Genomic DNA, 18,056 nt, shown 5'->3' on the forward strand with positions numbered 1-18,056 from the left:
GCTATTTTAGAGATTTGTTCACTTCAATTAGCAAAGGAACTGGTGCGCTTGAACTAAACAGGGAACTGATGCACTTGAACTAAACAGGAGATTGGTGCTATTCGACTATACAGGGAATAGGCAGAATTGACCTAAACTGGAGTTTGGCTCACTTCCACAAACCACAAGAACCGCACTGCAGTTGGGCAGACAATTGACGTTATTCAATTAGATTGAAGTTTGGCGTATTTCCATTGGCCTAACTAAAGATTGACCCAATTTAATTTGACTGGGCATTGACACACTTCTCCCAGCCAGGAGAACGGCGCACTTTGACTGTGTAGGAGACTGAAGCACTGGAAGTAGACAAGGGATTGGTGCGATTCAACTCGACAAGGGGTCAACGTACTTCACCAGGAATTTAGCGTAATTCATCTTCCATGGGGGAGATTGGTGCACTTCAACTATCCAGGGGATTAGCTCACTTCAGTAAGCTAGGAATTGGAGCATTTCAACTTTTGTTTCAACACCATACTTGGTGATCTAAACTGAAACGATACACTCTGTTTATTTCAACCAAGACACGTGAATGTATCTCACTCGTTTTCTACAGTTTCATGGGTTATTCATTAAGGTCTTAATAAAATACCGGTGGGTTTTTTTTTAAAGATATGGTCAAATGGCATCTGAAAGATCTAGATCAATGTTAACGTAAATGAATATACAATGTATTGAAACTTATTGGTTGGTTTAGTATATGTAACAAACTACCGGTTTCAAAGCATAATTCATCTTTACTTCAGATGCATGATGGACGCAATAATTCATACATTCTAGATACATTTCCTGAGCTACCTAAATCCAGTATTTGCCTCATTAGAGAGAGAGAGAGAGAGAGAGAGAGAGAGAGTCACATACTTTTCAAAAAATGCACATTCAATACTATGATCTATGATTACTTTGAGGGAATATTTTTAGTTAAGCATGCACAGCATCTGAATTTGCAACAATCATTTTCATTAGTACAGAAATAACTTGCCACAAAGCATCCTTGGGTGAAGAGGATTAAAGTTTGCTCAAAAGAAGGGTCGTATCCCTTTCAAACGGGAGATAATCACGAAAACACAAAAATAGGGCGGGTCATTTAAAAATATTCGTCTCAAGAACCTCTGGTGCAGAAAAGTTGAAATTTACATGAAAGCTTCCTGATATGGTGCAAATTTAAGCTTTTAAACATCTTGATGTGGGATCAAAGTTTTACATGCGAATGTACATGTATAGGGAAAATCTTTAAAAGTTTTCTTCTCAAGAACTATAAGGTCAGAAAAGTTTACGGTAAAGCTTCCTGATAGTGCATATTCAAGTTTGTTAAAATCATGGCCCCGGGTGTAGAGTAGGGTAGGGCCACAATAGGGGATCCAAAGTTTTACATGCGAATATATGGAGAAAATCTTCTCAGAACTATTGGTCCAGAAAAGTGGAAATTTACATGAAAGCTTCCTGATATAAAATGGATCCAAGTTTGTCCAAATCATGGTCCCTGAGGGTAGTGTGTGGCAACAATAGGGTATCAAAATTTTACATGCTAATACATAGGGAAATATCTTTAAAGATATCTCTTGAACTATGCAAGCTAAGGATTTCATATTTTATGTATACATTCTTTACAGAAAGACCTTTGATGTGATGCAATGTTGGGTAATTTTGTGACCTTGACCTGGAAGTTTGACTTACTTTTGATGAAAAATCTCACCAATATGTGCTGAACTATTTAAGGAAGATCTTTCATATCCTGTTTGTGTATTTCTTATGGCAAGACGTTGTATCTAACATCATTACCTTTGACCTTATGACCTTGAACTCAGAGTTTGACCTACTTTTAAGAAAACATAACCTATTAAGTATATCCGGAACTATTTGAGGTAGGGATTTCATATTTTGTATATGATTCTTTATGGCCTTTTGATACAATGGTGTTTGACCTTGGAGTAAGACATACTTTAAAAAAAAAAAACTTACGTATTCAATATCTCATGAACTAGGTTGTGTTGTCATATTACATGTATGTATATATATTCTCTATGGCAAGATCTCATTATTCCGTAAAGATTGACTTTTTTACCTTGGAGTTGGACGTACTTTTTAAATCTCAAACTTATTCACTATCTCTTGAACTGTTTAAGGTAGATATTTCATATGTTGTATATAGATTTCTTCTGGCATGACCTTTCATTTCATATTCTGGTCTTTGACCTTGGAATTTGACCTACTTTTAAGAAAACTCAACCTGTTGAATATCTTCGGAAATATTCAAGGTAATACTTTCATATTATGTCCATGTATTCTTTATGACAGGACTTTCTGATACAATTGTCTTTTATCTTACAACCTTGACCTACTTTTTCGAAATCCTGACCTATTCAATATCTCAATGACTAATTAAGGTAGAGCTTTCATATTTTGTATATATATTCTTTATGGCCAGACCTTATTATACTTTAGTGTTTGACCTTGTGATCCTGGCCTAAAAGTTTGACCTACTTTTGATAAAAATCTGACATTCAATATTTCATGACCTATTTGATATAAAGCTTTCATATTTTGTATATATATTTTTTCATGGTAAGGTCTGTCATATCATACCATGATCTATGACCTTGTGACCTTGGTCTTATCCAGAGCATCAAGATCATGTTAGTCATATTGGTGTTGAGGCATCTCTATGTTATGTGAATTCATTTTCAGTTATGTTCTGATCCTTTGGGGCTAGGTTATTAGTCAAAAATTTTTATAGGAATAAAGATTGATTTTAAAAATCTTTTAAACATCACAATAGCTACATGTAAACAACGGCAGAGCCTAGATGACTCAGGTGAGCGATTTGGCTCATGGGTCTCTGTTTTATTTAAAAGATACAGCTGCGTTAGTCTGTTTTAGTCTATGCTAATGAAACAAGACAAGCATTTCCATGTATTGTATATGATTCTTACATGTTGGCAGTGGATTGAAATCAAGCTAGTTAACTAATACAATCTATCTAATGAATATAGATTCATACGGAAGCCTTGGAGAGACATTGACCTTCTTGTTATGACTTATTTTTACAACAAATATTTTAGATTTTCATCCGTTTGCGTAATTTGCAATGTGCACAAGATTTCAACCCCATTTCTCTCTATTTGTCAAGATTATAAATGAAAGACCAATAGATGGAAATGAAGATCCCGAAATTCTTTGTGGGCAAGCTTGAAACTATAGTATGTGTTCGAAATATATGTGTTTATCCTACTGCACACAAATACTTTGGTTCTTACAATTTATTTTCAATATATAAATCAAAGGACACATTACGTCACACTAGAGTAAAAATTGGAATTCCATAACCTTGCGTACAAAATCTAATCCAAATTAAAACAAACTTGGTGAACGCTACCCTGCAACAAGGCATGAAATTGTATCATTTTCATGTTTAATAGAAAGGTCAAGGTCACTGAACGGGAAATGCGCAGCGTAGAATTGAACATATACAACCTAAACAAATTTTTTTAAAAATGTGCTTTTAGTAATAAAAAATACAAGTATATAAATTTAACTTTACAATAAAATATAGAATAATTTGAATAATTGTCCTTATGAACATGTCATATTGATTAAAACAGGAAAGACGCAAAATTCGACTCTTGATTCACCGTGGAATGAAGGTTAAATGAAAGTTAAAATATCAATAATTACACCAAACGTTTAAACTGTATCACACTTTAATGTTGTTGATTCGCTACACCAAAACTGTATTTCATGGTTAGTTAAAGCATCTCATGTGAATAAAAATAAGGTGTTTTGTTCAACGCTGAAATTAATGAATTGCAATATTTCTAAAATATTGTCATTTCATGTCATTAACTTTTTAAAATGTGTTTGTCTAATAAATCTTTTTTTAAAAATTACAGTAAATGTGAATTTTTTTTTTGTTGTTGTTGTTGAATTTTCAGACAAATTTCTATTTAGAAAAATAGAACGTTTTCCTCGAGTCTTCTTGGTGTGTTTTATTAGATATGTATATCGAAATCACAGCTAAATTTGGAGTTCGAAATCTCTTATTTGCAAACAAAATACCATTTCCATTATTCTGGGGAAAAAAACTAAAACAAAAATTATATAAAATATCAAGAGCTTGTATCACACTTTCGATAGTTATAAGATGTGTCAACGTTGAAAACTCGTCCTGATTTTCAACGTGGAGAAATCACGATAAGCTCAATGTTGAAAAAGATGTTTAACCGTTAGTTTAAAACATCAACCTTGGATCAGCGGTGAATTGTTGTTCAACGTTTCAACCATGATCGAATGAATATATTTTCAACGTTGTGTGACTGCTGGGCCAATATTGTCCACATTGCGATTTGATGATCCACATTTAAAGCCTTTGTTTGTTATGTAATATCATGAAAAGATTCTCGCGCGTAATGAACTCATAGTAATTATAAAACGTAACAAAATGACTAGGCAGGGCTCACAGAAAATTCACAGCGTTCCAAATTGCTAAGTGGAGTGGATAATTTGTCTTCCACTGAAGCATCCAATGATGAGACCCTCTGGGCAGTGACTATTTAGAAAGGATCAGAGGTTAATCAAATATGTCCCCTCTCACGACACAGGCGTAAAAGAAGACAAGCAGAATAATTCATTTCACGATCTTTGATCTTCTCTTATAATTTTTCTTCCTTATCATAAAAAAGAACAATACCACGAAACAACGAAAATTTCAAGACTGAAATGTTTTAAATATTATCATATATACGTAATTTTAATGCTGTTCATTTTCTGGTTTTAGAGAAGATACCATTCTGATGAGTTCTGCATCGATATTCATATCGATGACGTTTACATTGTTTATAATTACATCATGCTATGATAATAAAGACGCGGCTTCTGATTATACCATTATCATCGCTAGCGCAGTCTGACGAAATTCATGATTTTCGATGCAGCGTTGGAATAGCATTCTCGTTAAAAATGCATACTTACGGGAAAAAAAACCTGCGAATTCAAATACAAGCAATCTTCGTTGAATTTTTTGGTTTTACACTGTTCTACTTTTTCGGATGGAAATTTCCTGCTACATGCATTACAATTTAAAACAATAATTCTGTGTAAAGATGGCCTACCTTCATTTTTGTCATGGCTAATGTTTATGAGTTCTATATCTTAATGAACCTTGTTATTTCTTTTAAATACTGACTGGTTTGGGGGCCGTAATTTGTTTGCTGTCATCAGTGCAGGGAAGGGTGAGTGAGGGTCACCCACACGGAGTGATGCATGGCGGAGTGGTCATCGACTGTTTGTTTCATACTAATGTAAAATGTATGACAACTGACACATTTTTTTCAACAATGATATTGACTCATTTCATATTGATGTGTCGGAGTATATGGAACTAAACATTAATTATGAGTATACGGTGTTCTAATTATTGCGCAGTACCGGTAATTGAATTAACGAGATTGTATACATGTAATCCAGCGGAGTACACAGAAACAGGATGAGACAAGGAAAACTGTTACAGGAATTTCTTTTAGGGGAGGAGGACAACGATAAACATATTTTTGTGTAGGAAGATGTTTTACACATGTTACAAAATAACGCACCGTGTTTATAAAATGTATTTTTTTGCAATAAAATTTGCGTCACACAATGTTGATGAAATGCCACAAATTTAGGTCTATGCATGGTGCTCAACACTGTAGTAGACAGTAGTGGGGGTGCTTTATCGTCGTAACGTCCGCCGTGACAGGAGGACTTGGTTTTAAAAGTATTATCCGAAAGACCTGCGACTCTCACTTCTAACCGCCCAATGTTTGACGAAGGAGGAGTCACTGCCGATTTTCACGCCTAAGGTTTGACGCGGCCCAGACACAAACAAGGTTTGAACCCCCGACCTCCCGGTCACGAAGAGAACGCACAAACCACTGAGCCATCACGAACGGTTATAAAGGTTGTGCGATTATAAACTCTTACCTGTTTATTAACAGTGCAGTATCTGCTTGGATACAAGAAAAGTGCCTTGGTTTCCATGCAAGACTTTCAAAAATAATATTAATGTTCTAGTAGATTTGGGCATTGATTATATTTCGATGTTGACAAAACACATTATCTTAAATGATTTCATCATAAATAGCAGCAGCTGTATATTCCTTGGTTTTTAAAAAGAGGTGTGAAGTCATGATTTTATTTAATTTTCCTATTGACATAGCCTTTTTGCACTTTTTTGGTTGAATATCAATAATATCTGAGAAGGCAAAAAACAACACTACATGTGTGTGTACTTGTGATGTTGCTGCAACAAAATGTCTTAAAATACAAATAATACAATAGGTATAGGACTGTCCTAAAGTACAATCTTACAATAGGCATAAGGCTGTCCTAATATACAACCTTACAATAGGCATAGGGCTGTCTTAAAATACAAATATTACAATAGGCATAAGGCTGTCCTAATATACAACCTTACAATAGGCATAGGGCTGTCTTAAAATACAAATATTACAATAGGCATAGGACTGTCCTAAAATACAATCTTATAATAGGCATAGGGCTGTCTTAAAGTACAATCTTACAATAGGCATAGGGCTGTCTTAGAATACAAATCTTACAATAAGCATAGGACTGTCCTAAAATACAAATATTACAATAGGCATAAGACTGTCCTAAAATATAAATATTACAATAGGCATAGGACTGTCCTAGAATACATACATTACATTAGGCTTAGGATGTCCTAAAATACAAATATTACAATAGGCATTGGACTGTCCTATAGTACAATCTTACAATAGGCGTAGGACTGTCCTAAAGTACAATCTTACAATAGGCATAAGGCTGTCTTAATATACAACCTTACAATAGGCATAGAGCTGTCTTAAAATACAAATATTACAATAGGCATAGGGCGGTCCTAAAATACAATATTATAATAGGCATAGGGCTGTCCTAAAATACAAATCTTACAATAGGCATAGGGCTGTCCTGAAATACAAATATTACAATAGGCATAGGGCTGTCCTGAAATACAATTATTACAATAGACATAGGACTGTCCTAAAACACAAATCTTACGATAGACATAAGGCTGTCCTAAAATACAAATATTACAATAGGCATAGGACTGTCCTAAAATACACATATTACAATAGACATAGGGCTGTCCTAGAATACCAATATTACAATAGGCATAGGGCTGTCCTATAATATAAATATTGCAATAGGCATAGGGTTGTCCTAGAATACCAATATTACAATAGTCATAGGGCTGTCCTATAATATAAATATTACACTAGACATAGGGCTGTCCTAAAATACAAATATTACAATAGTCATAGGGTTGTCCTAAAACACAAATATTACAATAGGCATTAGACTGTCCTAAAATACCAATATTACAATAGGCATAGGGCTGTCCTAAAATACAAATATTACAATAGACATAGGGCTGTCCTAGAATACCAATATTACAATAAGCATAGGACTGTCCTATAATATAAATATTGCAATAGGCATAGGGGTGTCCTAGAATACCAATATTACAATAGTCATAGGGCTGTCCTATAATATAAATATTACACTAGACATAGGGCTGTCTTAAAGTACAAATCTTACAATAGGCATAGAGCTGTCCTAAAACATAAATATTACAATAGGCATAAGACTGTCCTAAAATACAAATATTAAAATAGACATTGGACTGTCGTTTAATACAAATATTACAATAGACATAAGACTGTCCTAAAATACAAATATTACAATAGACATAGGACTGTCCTAAAATATAAATATTACAATAGGCATAGGGTTGTCCTAGAATACAAATATCTCAAGAGGCATAGGGCTGTCCTAAAATACAAATATTACAATAGGCATTGGACTGTCCTATAATACAAATAATAGGCATAGAACTTTCACTAAATCATATATTTAATACATTAGGCATAGGACAATCCTGAAATTAGGCAAAGGACTGTCCTAAAACACAAAGTATTACAATATGCAGTTCACTGTTATAATATACAAATACAAGTTGCTAACAGGCTGTCCTTAAACATGAATTTTACAAATGGAAGAATGGGCTGTCGACCCGAAGCAAAACTGATACAATTTGGGCTGTGGAATGTGACGAATGGGGTACAAATGTATATATGTGTAACGAACTGTCTTATGTTTTGAACATATTTTATCGATATACATCAAATGGATTGGAAACAAGTTCTGACAACTTACCGTCTCCTTTCCTCAAATACTAGTATACTAAGTAATTGTCCTGAAATGAAATTATCACAAGTGAAAATGCGAACGTGTTTACGAGTGAAAATTATTACATAAACAATTTCATGCTGCAAGATTCATCTTTATTTGCGCAAAGCAGCAAAAATGTTGTGGTTCAGCTCTAGAGACAAATTTTCACCCCACCCCTCACCCCTACCCCAAGGTGTGTGTCTTTAATATTTAAGTGAAATCTAAATAGAAAAGATTAACTCGATCATTTGAATACGTTTTTCATACAACAAGCAATAGTATATATCTAATGTTTTATGACACAATACTTCAAATGCAGTATATGTGTAATATAACACAATTATACATGCGGAAATGAACAAAAAGTCGAGCGATTTTGATAATTCAAATTTTCATTTCGTCATAGATCGGTCATCTTCCTAATTGATTTTTATGAGGATTTACTTGAAACAAAAACATGTGTCTGAGTTTGGAAGTGAATCGCTTACAACTTTGTGTCTCAGAAAGTATGAAAACTGATGGAAACGACAGTAAAACTTGACAATTATATATGTACCTAGTTATCTCTTTGGATAAACACGATGACCTGAATATCACATGGTAAACAGACAGATAAACAACTTTTATTTATCATAACTTTGATTATTTTCATGTCTGTAAATTCGCTTGGGCAATTCGCTTAATATCAAACAAATTCAAAAGGATAGGTGAGTGACCTACACAGGCTTACCTCTAGGGACCTCCGCGGCGGGAGCACCCCTTCATGTGGTGGCAAAATTGATGTTGAGGATTAACCAAAGTGACGTTTAATTCACTCACTAATGGCCGAACAACTCAAATGGAGACGATTTGCTTTTTATTCTAAATACATTTATTTTTCGGAGGAAACTTATAAGATTAAGTATAATTATATCATAAAGTGCTTTCAAAATATATATTCAATGACTGGTTTGGAATACAGTTTGGTCTTTGTTGCAGCATAACGAATAAGCATTTGTTCCGGGCATCAGATTCTGTGCCCTGATGTACTAGTATTCTTAAAACCAATGTGATATGAAATAAATCCGTGGTTCTCCCGCGCATCAATGAATTACAAAACTATGTGATCGGTGTTTTTAGAATAGACAAATATTCCATGATACATAGTAATTAAATTGTTGAATCTTATCAATTCTTCAGCCCAGATGTAGCGACATGATATATCTTGCCAGACGACGTCGACGTCATATTTTTCAAAGCATTGAATTGACTGAAAACTAATTAACTTGTTCATCATTTTACTATAAATTGTTTATATGTATACATATACTTTCATGTTGTCTATAAGTTCAATAGATGGGCAAAAACAAGCTGTGTTAAAGTCGGTTGTCTACAAGTTCATCTGCAGATGGAAAAATGCAAAAACAAGCTGTGTCATTGTCAGAATAACTCAAGTGAAAGGCAAAGATAACGAACAGTGTTCAATCTCATAAATCCCACAAAGAATACAAAATAAAGACTTGAGCAAACACGGACCCCTGGACACATCAGAGGTGGGATCATGTGCCTAGGAGGAGTAAGCATCCCCTGTCGACCGGACACAACCACCGTGAGCCCTATGTCTTAAACAGAGTAATCCGTAGTCAAAATCAGTGTGTCAAGCCAAGATATAACCCGTCAACATCGCGGTGGTCTAGAGGTAGAGCGTTCGCCCCGCATGCGGAAGGTCGGGTTCGAATCCCGGTCGCGACAGACCTGAGTCGTTAAGACAGGTAGTGAGTTCCATCGCCAAACACTCAGCATCAGGTGTGAATGTGACGGGTCCTCGGAGATGACCTTAAAAACGGATGTCTCGTGTCACAGTAGGTGTGACACGCTAAAGAACCCTCACTGTTTAATGGCCGTAAGCGCCGAGCACAGGCCTAAATTTGAAGCCCTTCACCAGTGTTCACATGAGTGAAAAATTTTCGAGAGGGACGTTCAACAAGATACAACTAATCGATCGATTTAAAACTGATCATACGCAAAACAAGCTTTTGTGTATCGAATCAGTTGAGAGATATATAACCAATATGCAGGTGATAGTGGAATACTGCTACATGAATATTGGATATTGGTGATGTCTGTCAAATAGTTGTGGATATGAATATACATTTTGTCATTACTGAGACATGAAAAATGAAACATTTACCCAAAAATAATCATCAATTTAAAAAGCAAGGATTTTATGACAGATATGCCATTTTGGACAGAGTACAAAATAATTCAACAGTTTGGATTTTTTCCAATACATGTACATATTTTCTGACATCAAAATTAACTGCATGTTTGGCGTGGAACTGGCGAGTGACACAGCTGCATCTGTTTTGAACTTCTTTTTTTTTTTTTTTTTTTTTTGATGCATCTCATGAATACTGCTTACAATTTTCAATAGCCCGGTCTTACCAAGTTGTATGACGATTCTGTAATTATAAATCTTTTAATTGTGGATATGTTCAATTGAAGATGTCTCAAATTAGATAGTTGCTTTTTCTAAAAGAATTATTGCGTGCATCCATATCATTAATTCAATTGAAGAGAGCAATAATTTAATTCAATTATTATGCACATTAATTGAATTGACGTGCATTACAATTCAATTCAAGAGAGCAATAATTCAATTATTTGCATGCATTAATTGCTTTGATGTGCGCATTAATTTAATTATTGTTCTCTTCAACTGAATTGTAGCATCCATTAAATTGTTGACATCGCCAATTCATTTGAAGCGAGCAACAATTCAGATACAGCACACATCAATTCAGCAAAATAATCAAAGCCATCACCAATTTAATTAATGCACACAATAATTAAGAACTGAAGATTTTAATTATTTGAAGAGATCTTTAATTGAATTGTTGTGTGCATCAAACGAATTAATGATATCTTCAATTATTTGAGTTAATTTAGCACTCCATACTTCACAAGAGTGTTCCTGATTATCTAATATGGACATTCGTCAAATGCATCACCTTCCCAGGTCAATAAAAACTATTGTCCTTATCAGTGATGTTCAACTTATTTCAGCTCTCATGCCATGCAATTAGAATGAAGTCAGTTTAACCAATTTAATTTTCAAAAGTAAAACATATAACATCCACTTTTTTTTCATCACAACCATTTCATCATAAACACTGATAAATATTTCCCATTTCTCTGCTGAGGTCTGGCTTTATTGAATTAATCCGCATGAAGCCTGAATCATTGTTCCCTATGGATTTAACCTTGAGATTTCCACATATTTTCCACCAAGCAATTAAAGAAATTGATTTCTAAGCCAGGTTTCTTTTTGTGTATTTCTTTACACATTTTCAAAGCATTCATTGGTATAATCATGCACCATTAGTATTCATTGCAAATTTCTAATGAATCCAAAAGATCAAAGGCGGAGAAAGATTTACGAGTTATTAAATCAACAGATTTTTCTGCTAAAAAAACTTAGTCTCTATATTGGAGACCAAAATAGGTCAGAGCAAAAGAAAATATATCTCAACCTTCCTAAACTTCACAATGAAATTTTCTTGGGCCATGACATAAACCAGAATTTCAATTACAGTGAATATTATATGTCTAGCTCTCGTCTCTTTTGTGCCTCATTGCATGTTTAAGTGTCAGTGACAGGTGTATCTTAATCTTGCATTATCATGACTAAATGGGTGGATTGTGCATCGAAATTTCTCAATCTGGTCACTGATGTATTCTATTTTTTTTTCTTTCTGCATTACTTTCAATGAAATTGCTTTTTCATTTACACAAATGCTATGCAAATAAGAGACCCACCACATTGAATGTTGACTAGGCTTGAGGGCTGTAGATTTCATTTGCAACAATACGACCTGTTGTAACAATATAAACATTTAAAGTGAATTTTTTAAATATATATTTTCCTCAACTTAAAATTGAAAGAAAGACCTATTGTTCGATAAAAATTAACTTCATTTCTCCAACAGAATATGCTCAAAATGAATGAAATTGATCAAGCAGAGTCTCTTGACTTTTGACACCAAATTCAGATCAAGTCTATGCAACATTACAACCACCCATTACATAAACAACCTGTTGTAATAAAGTGAAAGTCTGGCCTTATCGCATCTAAAAATGTCATGTAAAGCTACTTCAGAATTGAAAAGTGTAAGCAACAAAACCAGTTTTGATACATTGATTAAATATCAACAACACTTAGATAATTATCAACAAATACTTCTCTACATGATTATGCAATTCACAGCACACAAAAACACAACAATTAATGAAATAAGCATGACTGTACATTTTCCTAGATTTTTGCATGATCTCAGGTCTATGTTCTTATTTATGCCTTTAAAAAGTTCTTCTGGTAATAGGTAAAATCTTCAATCAAGCAGTAATTTAAGTTTTCATACTTCATAAAGTAGCTATTAAAAAAGTCCTGATTTTTAAACTTTGGGTAAAAAAAAAATGAATTAAATAACCAGGTGTTAGTTCCTACCTTTGCTACTTATACTATTACTGCTTACATGTATATTTTTTCCTAATGATCCTGATTAAAGACTAATGCACTTTTACATCATCTGAAATGTGGAAACATGTTTGTCCTCTTATACTAGGAGATATGACCCTGTAGACTATAGTCTATGAGAAACAATGTGTCATGAGGATTGCTTCATGGATCAATAAACACAAGCAACATTGGATATACACTGAAACAAGTCTTTGAAATGGAAACGCAGTATTAAGTCTTCCCCGGAAGACATGTGTCGCCTGTTAGTTCATTCTATATGTAATATATCACGTATAATGTTGAAAAAGTAAATTATTGAAATGGTTTTTGTCACTAAACAGGAAGTTGATAAGCAACAGATTCGAAAATGTCTTACACAATACAGTTGGCCACACTGATGCTCTGTGCCAAATATCAGGGAGTTGCCCCATGTGGTTCTTGAGAAAACTGTGACAGAAATTTTTTGTGACGACGCCAGACGACGATGCAGGACGACGCAAGACGATGGATAGTGATCCCTATATGTTGCCACTGCGTAACGCAGGCGACACAACAAATAAATGAAAGCACTCAGTAAAAAGCTTCAAATAACAATAACCAATAACCTTAAAATGCATTGAAATATCATTAACAATAAATTAACAATAAATTAACACACAAATCATTCTTAGGATACATCATATATACATAATATTTACAGATTTACAATACTCATCATACATATATAATAAAAACTCAATATGATTTACCTAGCTTTGAATACAAGCTAAACAGCCATTTACATTGCACATTGTGTAGTTTTCCTTCTTGTGTGTGTCATGTGAGAATTCATTAATTCATAAATCAAAATCTGGCATCAACCAGCAGAAACAATGAAGGAAAATGGTATTTTTGTTTTCAGATATAAATTGCGTTGATGACATCATAATCCGATTTTAAATTATATCAAATGTGATGACTGCATCATGGTAGTCATTATCAATAGCGATGTACTTCTGTACTGTTTTCTCATTAGAAGGCAGTACTTTCCCGACTTTGATCTAACTGAAGCAGATCTTACTCCGGCAGTGACAAAAGATCAGATCTGTTTTGAAGTGCTTCTGATTTATCATGGCAATTATCAGAATTTTCCAAAATACATTGGGAAAGAAAATGTAAAAAAAATAATTTCACAACAAAAACAGATCTAAGAAGGCTTCTGGCAAGAGTGGTCTTGACTTAACCTCAGAATCACTGAAGCAAGGATGCCCAATGGACTGAAATAAGACAAATTGAACTAATAAGAATACATGTATATTCATCTTTTGAATTATTTGGGCATAAATATTTTTCAAATTGTGTTTAAATATGTAATTCTTTTTAATTCATTCATTTTACATTGAAAGATTCTGCTATTAAAATGTTTTTGATTTTTGGAATTTCAGGAGAGCAATGACTGCAGAATTTCCCAGACATACCTGCCAGAAAAGTGTGTCGCAGTGACAACATATAGCCAAGTGATCGGCAAATATATCCTTCATTCCGAAACGCCTAGAAACAAACAGAAAAAATTTAGAAGCAAACACACAAATATATCCCTCATCCCAAAATGTCTAGAATGAAACAGACAAATTGAAAACACTTGCAAAAATTTGCAATCATGCAGTAAGTAGCAGGTTCAATTTTTGGGACCTAACACATGACATTGATCTCAAAGGAATTGCCTGATTTGGCATGCATGTCCACTGATCTTTATCTTTTAAAAACATAATCTCTTCACTATTTTTACTGTCTAATTATAAGCAGCAATAAATGTTTGTAAAGTATGTAAGCTAGCTAGCCCCTTTAACCCATTTGTAGCAAATGCCATTGTGTGGTAACAATAGGGATCATTTACTTTGTCATGATAACAGCCTATGAAGAATGATGGCTATCAGGTAATGGACTCTCTGGTTATCAGACAGACAACAATTGGTGTCTGCATAGTGGAAAGCCCAGTGTTAATTGGTTGGAAAATCAACAGGGATCAAGTACAAATCACAATTAACCTGCATAGGAAGTTTGAGGAATATCAAGTAAAATTTAAGCTTTTGTTTTTGTCTGTCAACAAACAGATTAAGCAACAAGTGCCTCTCTCTCTCTCTCTCTCTCTCTCTCTCTCTCTCTCTCTCTCATTTTAGCCACAACACCCTATGAAATTTGTCAAAATCTGTCTTTCTTTTTTTAAATTTTAAATGATGACTTCATTTTAAATTCCCCACTTTAAATTTCATTACTCATTCTATATGTGTGCATATATCGAAACTTTTCTCAGTCTATCTATTTGTATTTTTATTTATTTATATATATGTGCACGTTCATGTGAGTGTTCTCTGCTGTATATGTTATTTATTTGTATATATGTGTGTGCCTTGTATTTCCATTTCACACTAGACCTTGATGTAGGGAGAGGGCTAAAATAGGATATGCCTGCTGCCCGATCCCATACACTTTGTGAAAAAATATATTTTAAATTAAATTTAAATTTGCCCATTTAGAATGAATGAAAATAAAATGGGTGAAAACTTCCCTGCAGACAGTATGTGCTACTCTTAGCAAAAAAATAAGGGGAAGGGGGCATTTGTTGAGGTTCATTTGTTGAGGTTCATAGTATTAACCATTTTTCCTGTTCACATACTTGTAGCACCGTCTGTAGATGTACTTCCAGTCAATCTTATCTTCGTCGAGACCAAGTTCCCGTGGCAAGAAGACCAAAAGCTGGCGATCAGTGAAGTGGAAGAAACAGAGCTGTTTCCATAGCAACATTTGTGAAGAGACCCTGTGATTGGTCTGACATGCCTGACCTGTGTGTATGATGTCATTGTGATCTGAGAGTTTTCTGAAGATGCACCTCAAGCAGTCCTCTGGTAATTCATCAAACATGGGCTTCCCATCCGTCTTTCTCTGTAATGATCAGTCGAAGTAAACTACCCAAACACATCCTGTTTTTTATATCTTCATTTGTATATATTAAGTAGTGGTAAGACGTTACAAAATGTTCCAACATTATCACTGACATCTTACATGTGCAAATATTTGTAATTTTGGCAGATACAAACGTGAAACAGTGGAGAGATTTGATACAAGAGAGATAACTCCTAGACATTGACTGCCAGGGGACTTGCCTGTTTGACTCTGTATTTGTCTAGCTTGGCAATCATCCTGGACGCTGCCACACTGTGTTTGTTCCACAGACTCTCACTGCCAATGTGGGAGTATTGTCCGTCTGTTAGGGTGTTCACAGCACAGTTCAACAATTCCTTCATTGCAGGAACATTAGTCTCTGTTTTCAAAGCTATAACAAAATTTGAAATGCTGATATCATCGTTACCGTAATGGTGATTTACTGCTGCCCATTTCACTATAATCATTGAAGTGATATCATGAAGGAAACAGTAACTAAGCAAACAAATAGAACAATAATAAGGTTAAAATAACAGTTATGCAATATCTTGCGTCTAATAGGAACAGCATGTTATTTTTTTTTTTCGAATTGACATTCTAAATATTTTTTTTTACCAAGCACTTACGCAAAAAAAGGTGATTGGTTCAAATTTTGATATGAGAGATTTATCAACTTTCTAATGTTAATATCTCCATATCAATTGTATATAAATATGACTTTGTCTTTATTATCTCAGTATCTGATTTTCAATTAAATACTTCTTAGCACCTGTACTGTTATCAAATATCAAGCTCCTGAAGTTACCTTGATTTGTCATTTCCTCAAGAATACTGATGATATTTTTCTGTGAAGTTCCACTCAGGTATCGAAAGTTACGAGTTAGCAGCAGGAACATTAGCTGTAGTGAAAGAGAAGAGTTTACAACACAGATCAAATCAATGATTCATGTAGCTTATGATAAAACATTGCCTAAAGCGGGAAACACTGTACTAAACAATTTTTTAATTCCAAACCTTTTTAACGTAACTGAATCGTCTGATGTCCCTGGCAGCTCCTGCGATGTCCAGATGTATAAATGCCTCACTCAGACTTGTCATCACCTTTCTCTGTAATACATACTGAACCTTATGTCTATTCAATCATTTAAATGTTTTGTTTTTAAAGCCTTCAAGGAAAATGCTAATTTCAGAATTTATTGTAGTTAGTAGAAAATTAAGTTTTCCCCCATTGATGGACCATTTACTAAGAACAGGTATGGGGTTGTTATGGTTTATATTTTGTCCTACTTGATCAATGTTCAATGTTGCTGTGAATGAAAGGTGACGATAACGAACAGTGATCAATCTCATAACTCCTATAAGCAATACAAAATAGAGAGTTGGGCAAACACGGACCCCTGGATATACCAGAGGTGGGATTAGGTGCCTAGGAGGAGTTTACAAGCATCCCCTGTCAACCAGTCACACACGACATGAGCAGTGAAAAAAAAAATTCTACATAAACAATCCTCAGTCAAATTGAAATATGTTGATTGGTTACTTACATCACTACATCACTAATGATTGAGTTGACTACACTATCTTCCATTCAAAGCAAGGCGAGTGATCTCAGCAATTAAAATGCTTTTATACATGCATATATTTTAAAATCATTTAATTACCTCCTTTGAAATTCCTTTGATGTAGTGAATATGTGGTTGATGTTTATGCCATGTGTCATCATATTCGCTGACAGCTAGCCTCAACAATCTAAAATAAGTCATAATACGGTAATACGAGTTCACTGTGAAGCTGCTTAATATTAAATTACACTGCACAATGTTACATGACTGCATCTATATATCTTTATGAACTGACGTGAAATCATACAATAAGAAAAATAAACACAGAATTCCTCAAATATATATATATTTTCACTTACCAAATTCTAAGAATGAAAGTTTTAATTAATATTTGAACTGACAACTGCTAGATAGCTGAAAAATTTACCTTGCCAATATATTTTCATTCATTCGCTCGAATATTTTGATTCGCCACAGCTTAAGTCTTTCCCATCCCTCGTTCGTCCTTACCCACTGGTCCCCTGGTGATCGCCAATCCCGACTTAAAAACGGCATCCTTAGGTCAAGACAATAAAAGTTAAATATGTCTGCTTCTAGCCTTCTTCCTTTGTGTTTTGGTAATGCGTAAATGTTTATGTTTATGCGGAAATGAGTATTCTGATCGGCAGAGAATGAATTGAAGTAGTCTGATTGAACGAAATCCACTACGGATAGCTTTTGATTGGTCGAGGTCCCTAATATTATGCTAATGCACGTGGCAATGTTTACATCTGTCAGCTGACTGCAGAAACATGTTTAAAACAATATAA

General features: G+C 34.2%; 1 protein-coding gene across 2 annotated transcripts; it reads right to left on the minus strand.

Moving 5' to 3' along the window:
* Positions 1–11,336: 11,336 nt before the first annotated feature.
* On the minus strand, positions 11,337–17,994 carry LOC125671668 (F-box only protein 25-like). 2 transcript variants are annotated; one of them, XM_048907516.2, is made up of 8 exons: positions 17,675–17,986; positions 17,347–17,434; positions 16,700–16,792; positions 16,491–16,584; positions 15,907–16,076; positions 15,420–15,685; positions 14,221–14,293; positions 11,337–14,019 (listed from the first exon to the last, which is right to left on the minus strand). In XM_048907516.2, exons 1-8 carry the CDS (start codon positions 17,800–17,802, stop codon positions 13,933–13,935), a joined length of 999 nt encoding a protein of 332 aa, XP_048763473.1. In that variant the 5' UTR covers positions 17,803–17,986; the 3' UTR covers positions 11,337–13,932. The 2 variants fall into 2 exon arrangements, with proteins under 2 accessions (XP_048763473.1, XP_056017909.1); XM_056161934.1 differs by lacking the exon at positions 16,700–16,792 and having other exon boundaries at positions 17,675–17,994.
* Between the last annotated feature and the right edge of the window lie 62 nt (positions 17,995–18,056).

The sequence above is a fragment of the Ostrea edulis genome, chromosome 4 (genome assembly GCF_947568905.1).
Source record: "Ostrea edulis chromosome 4, xbOstEdul1.1, whole genome shotgun sequence".
Taxonomy (NCBI): Eukaryota; Metazoa; Mollusca; class Bivalvia; order Ostreida; family Ostreidae; genus Ostrea; species Ostrea edulis.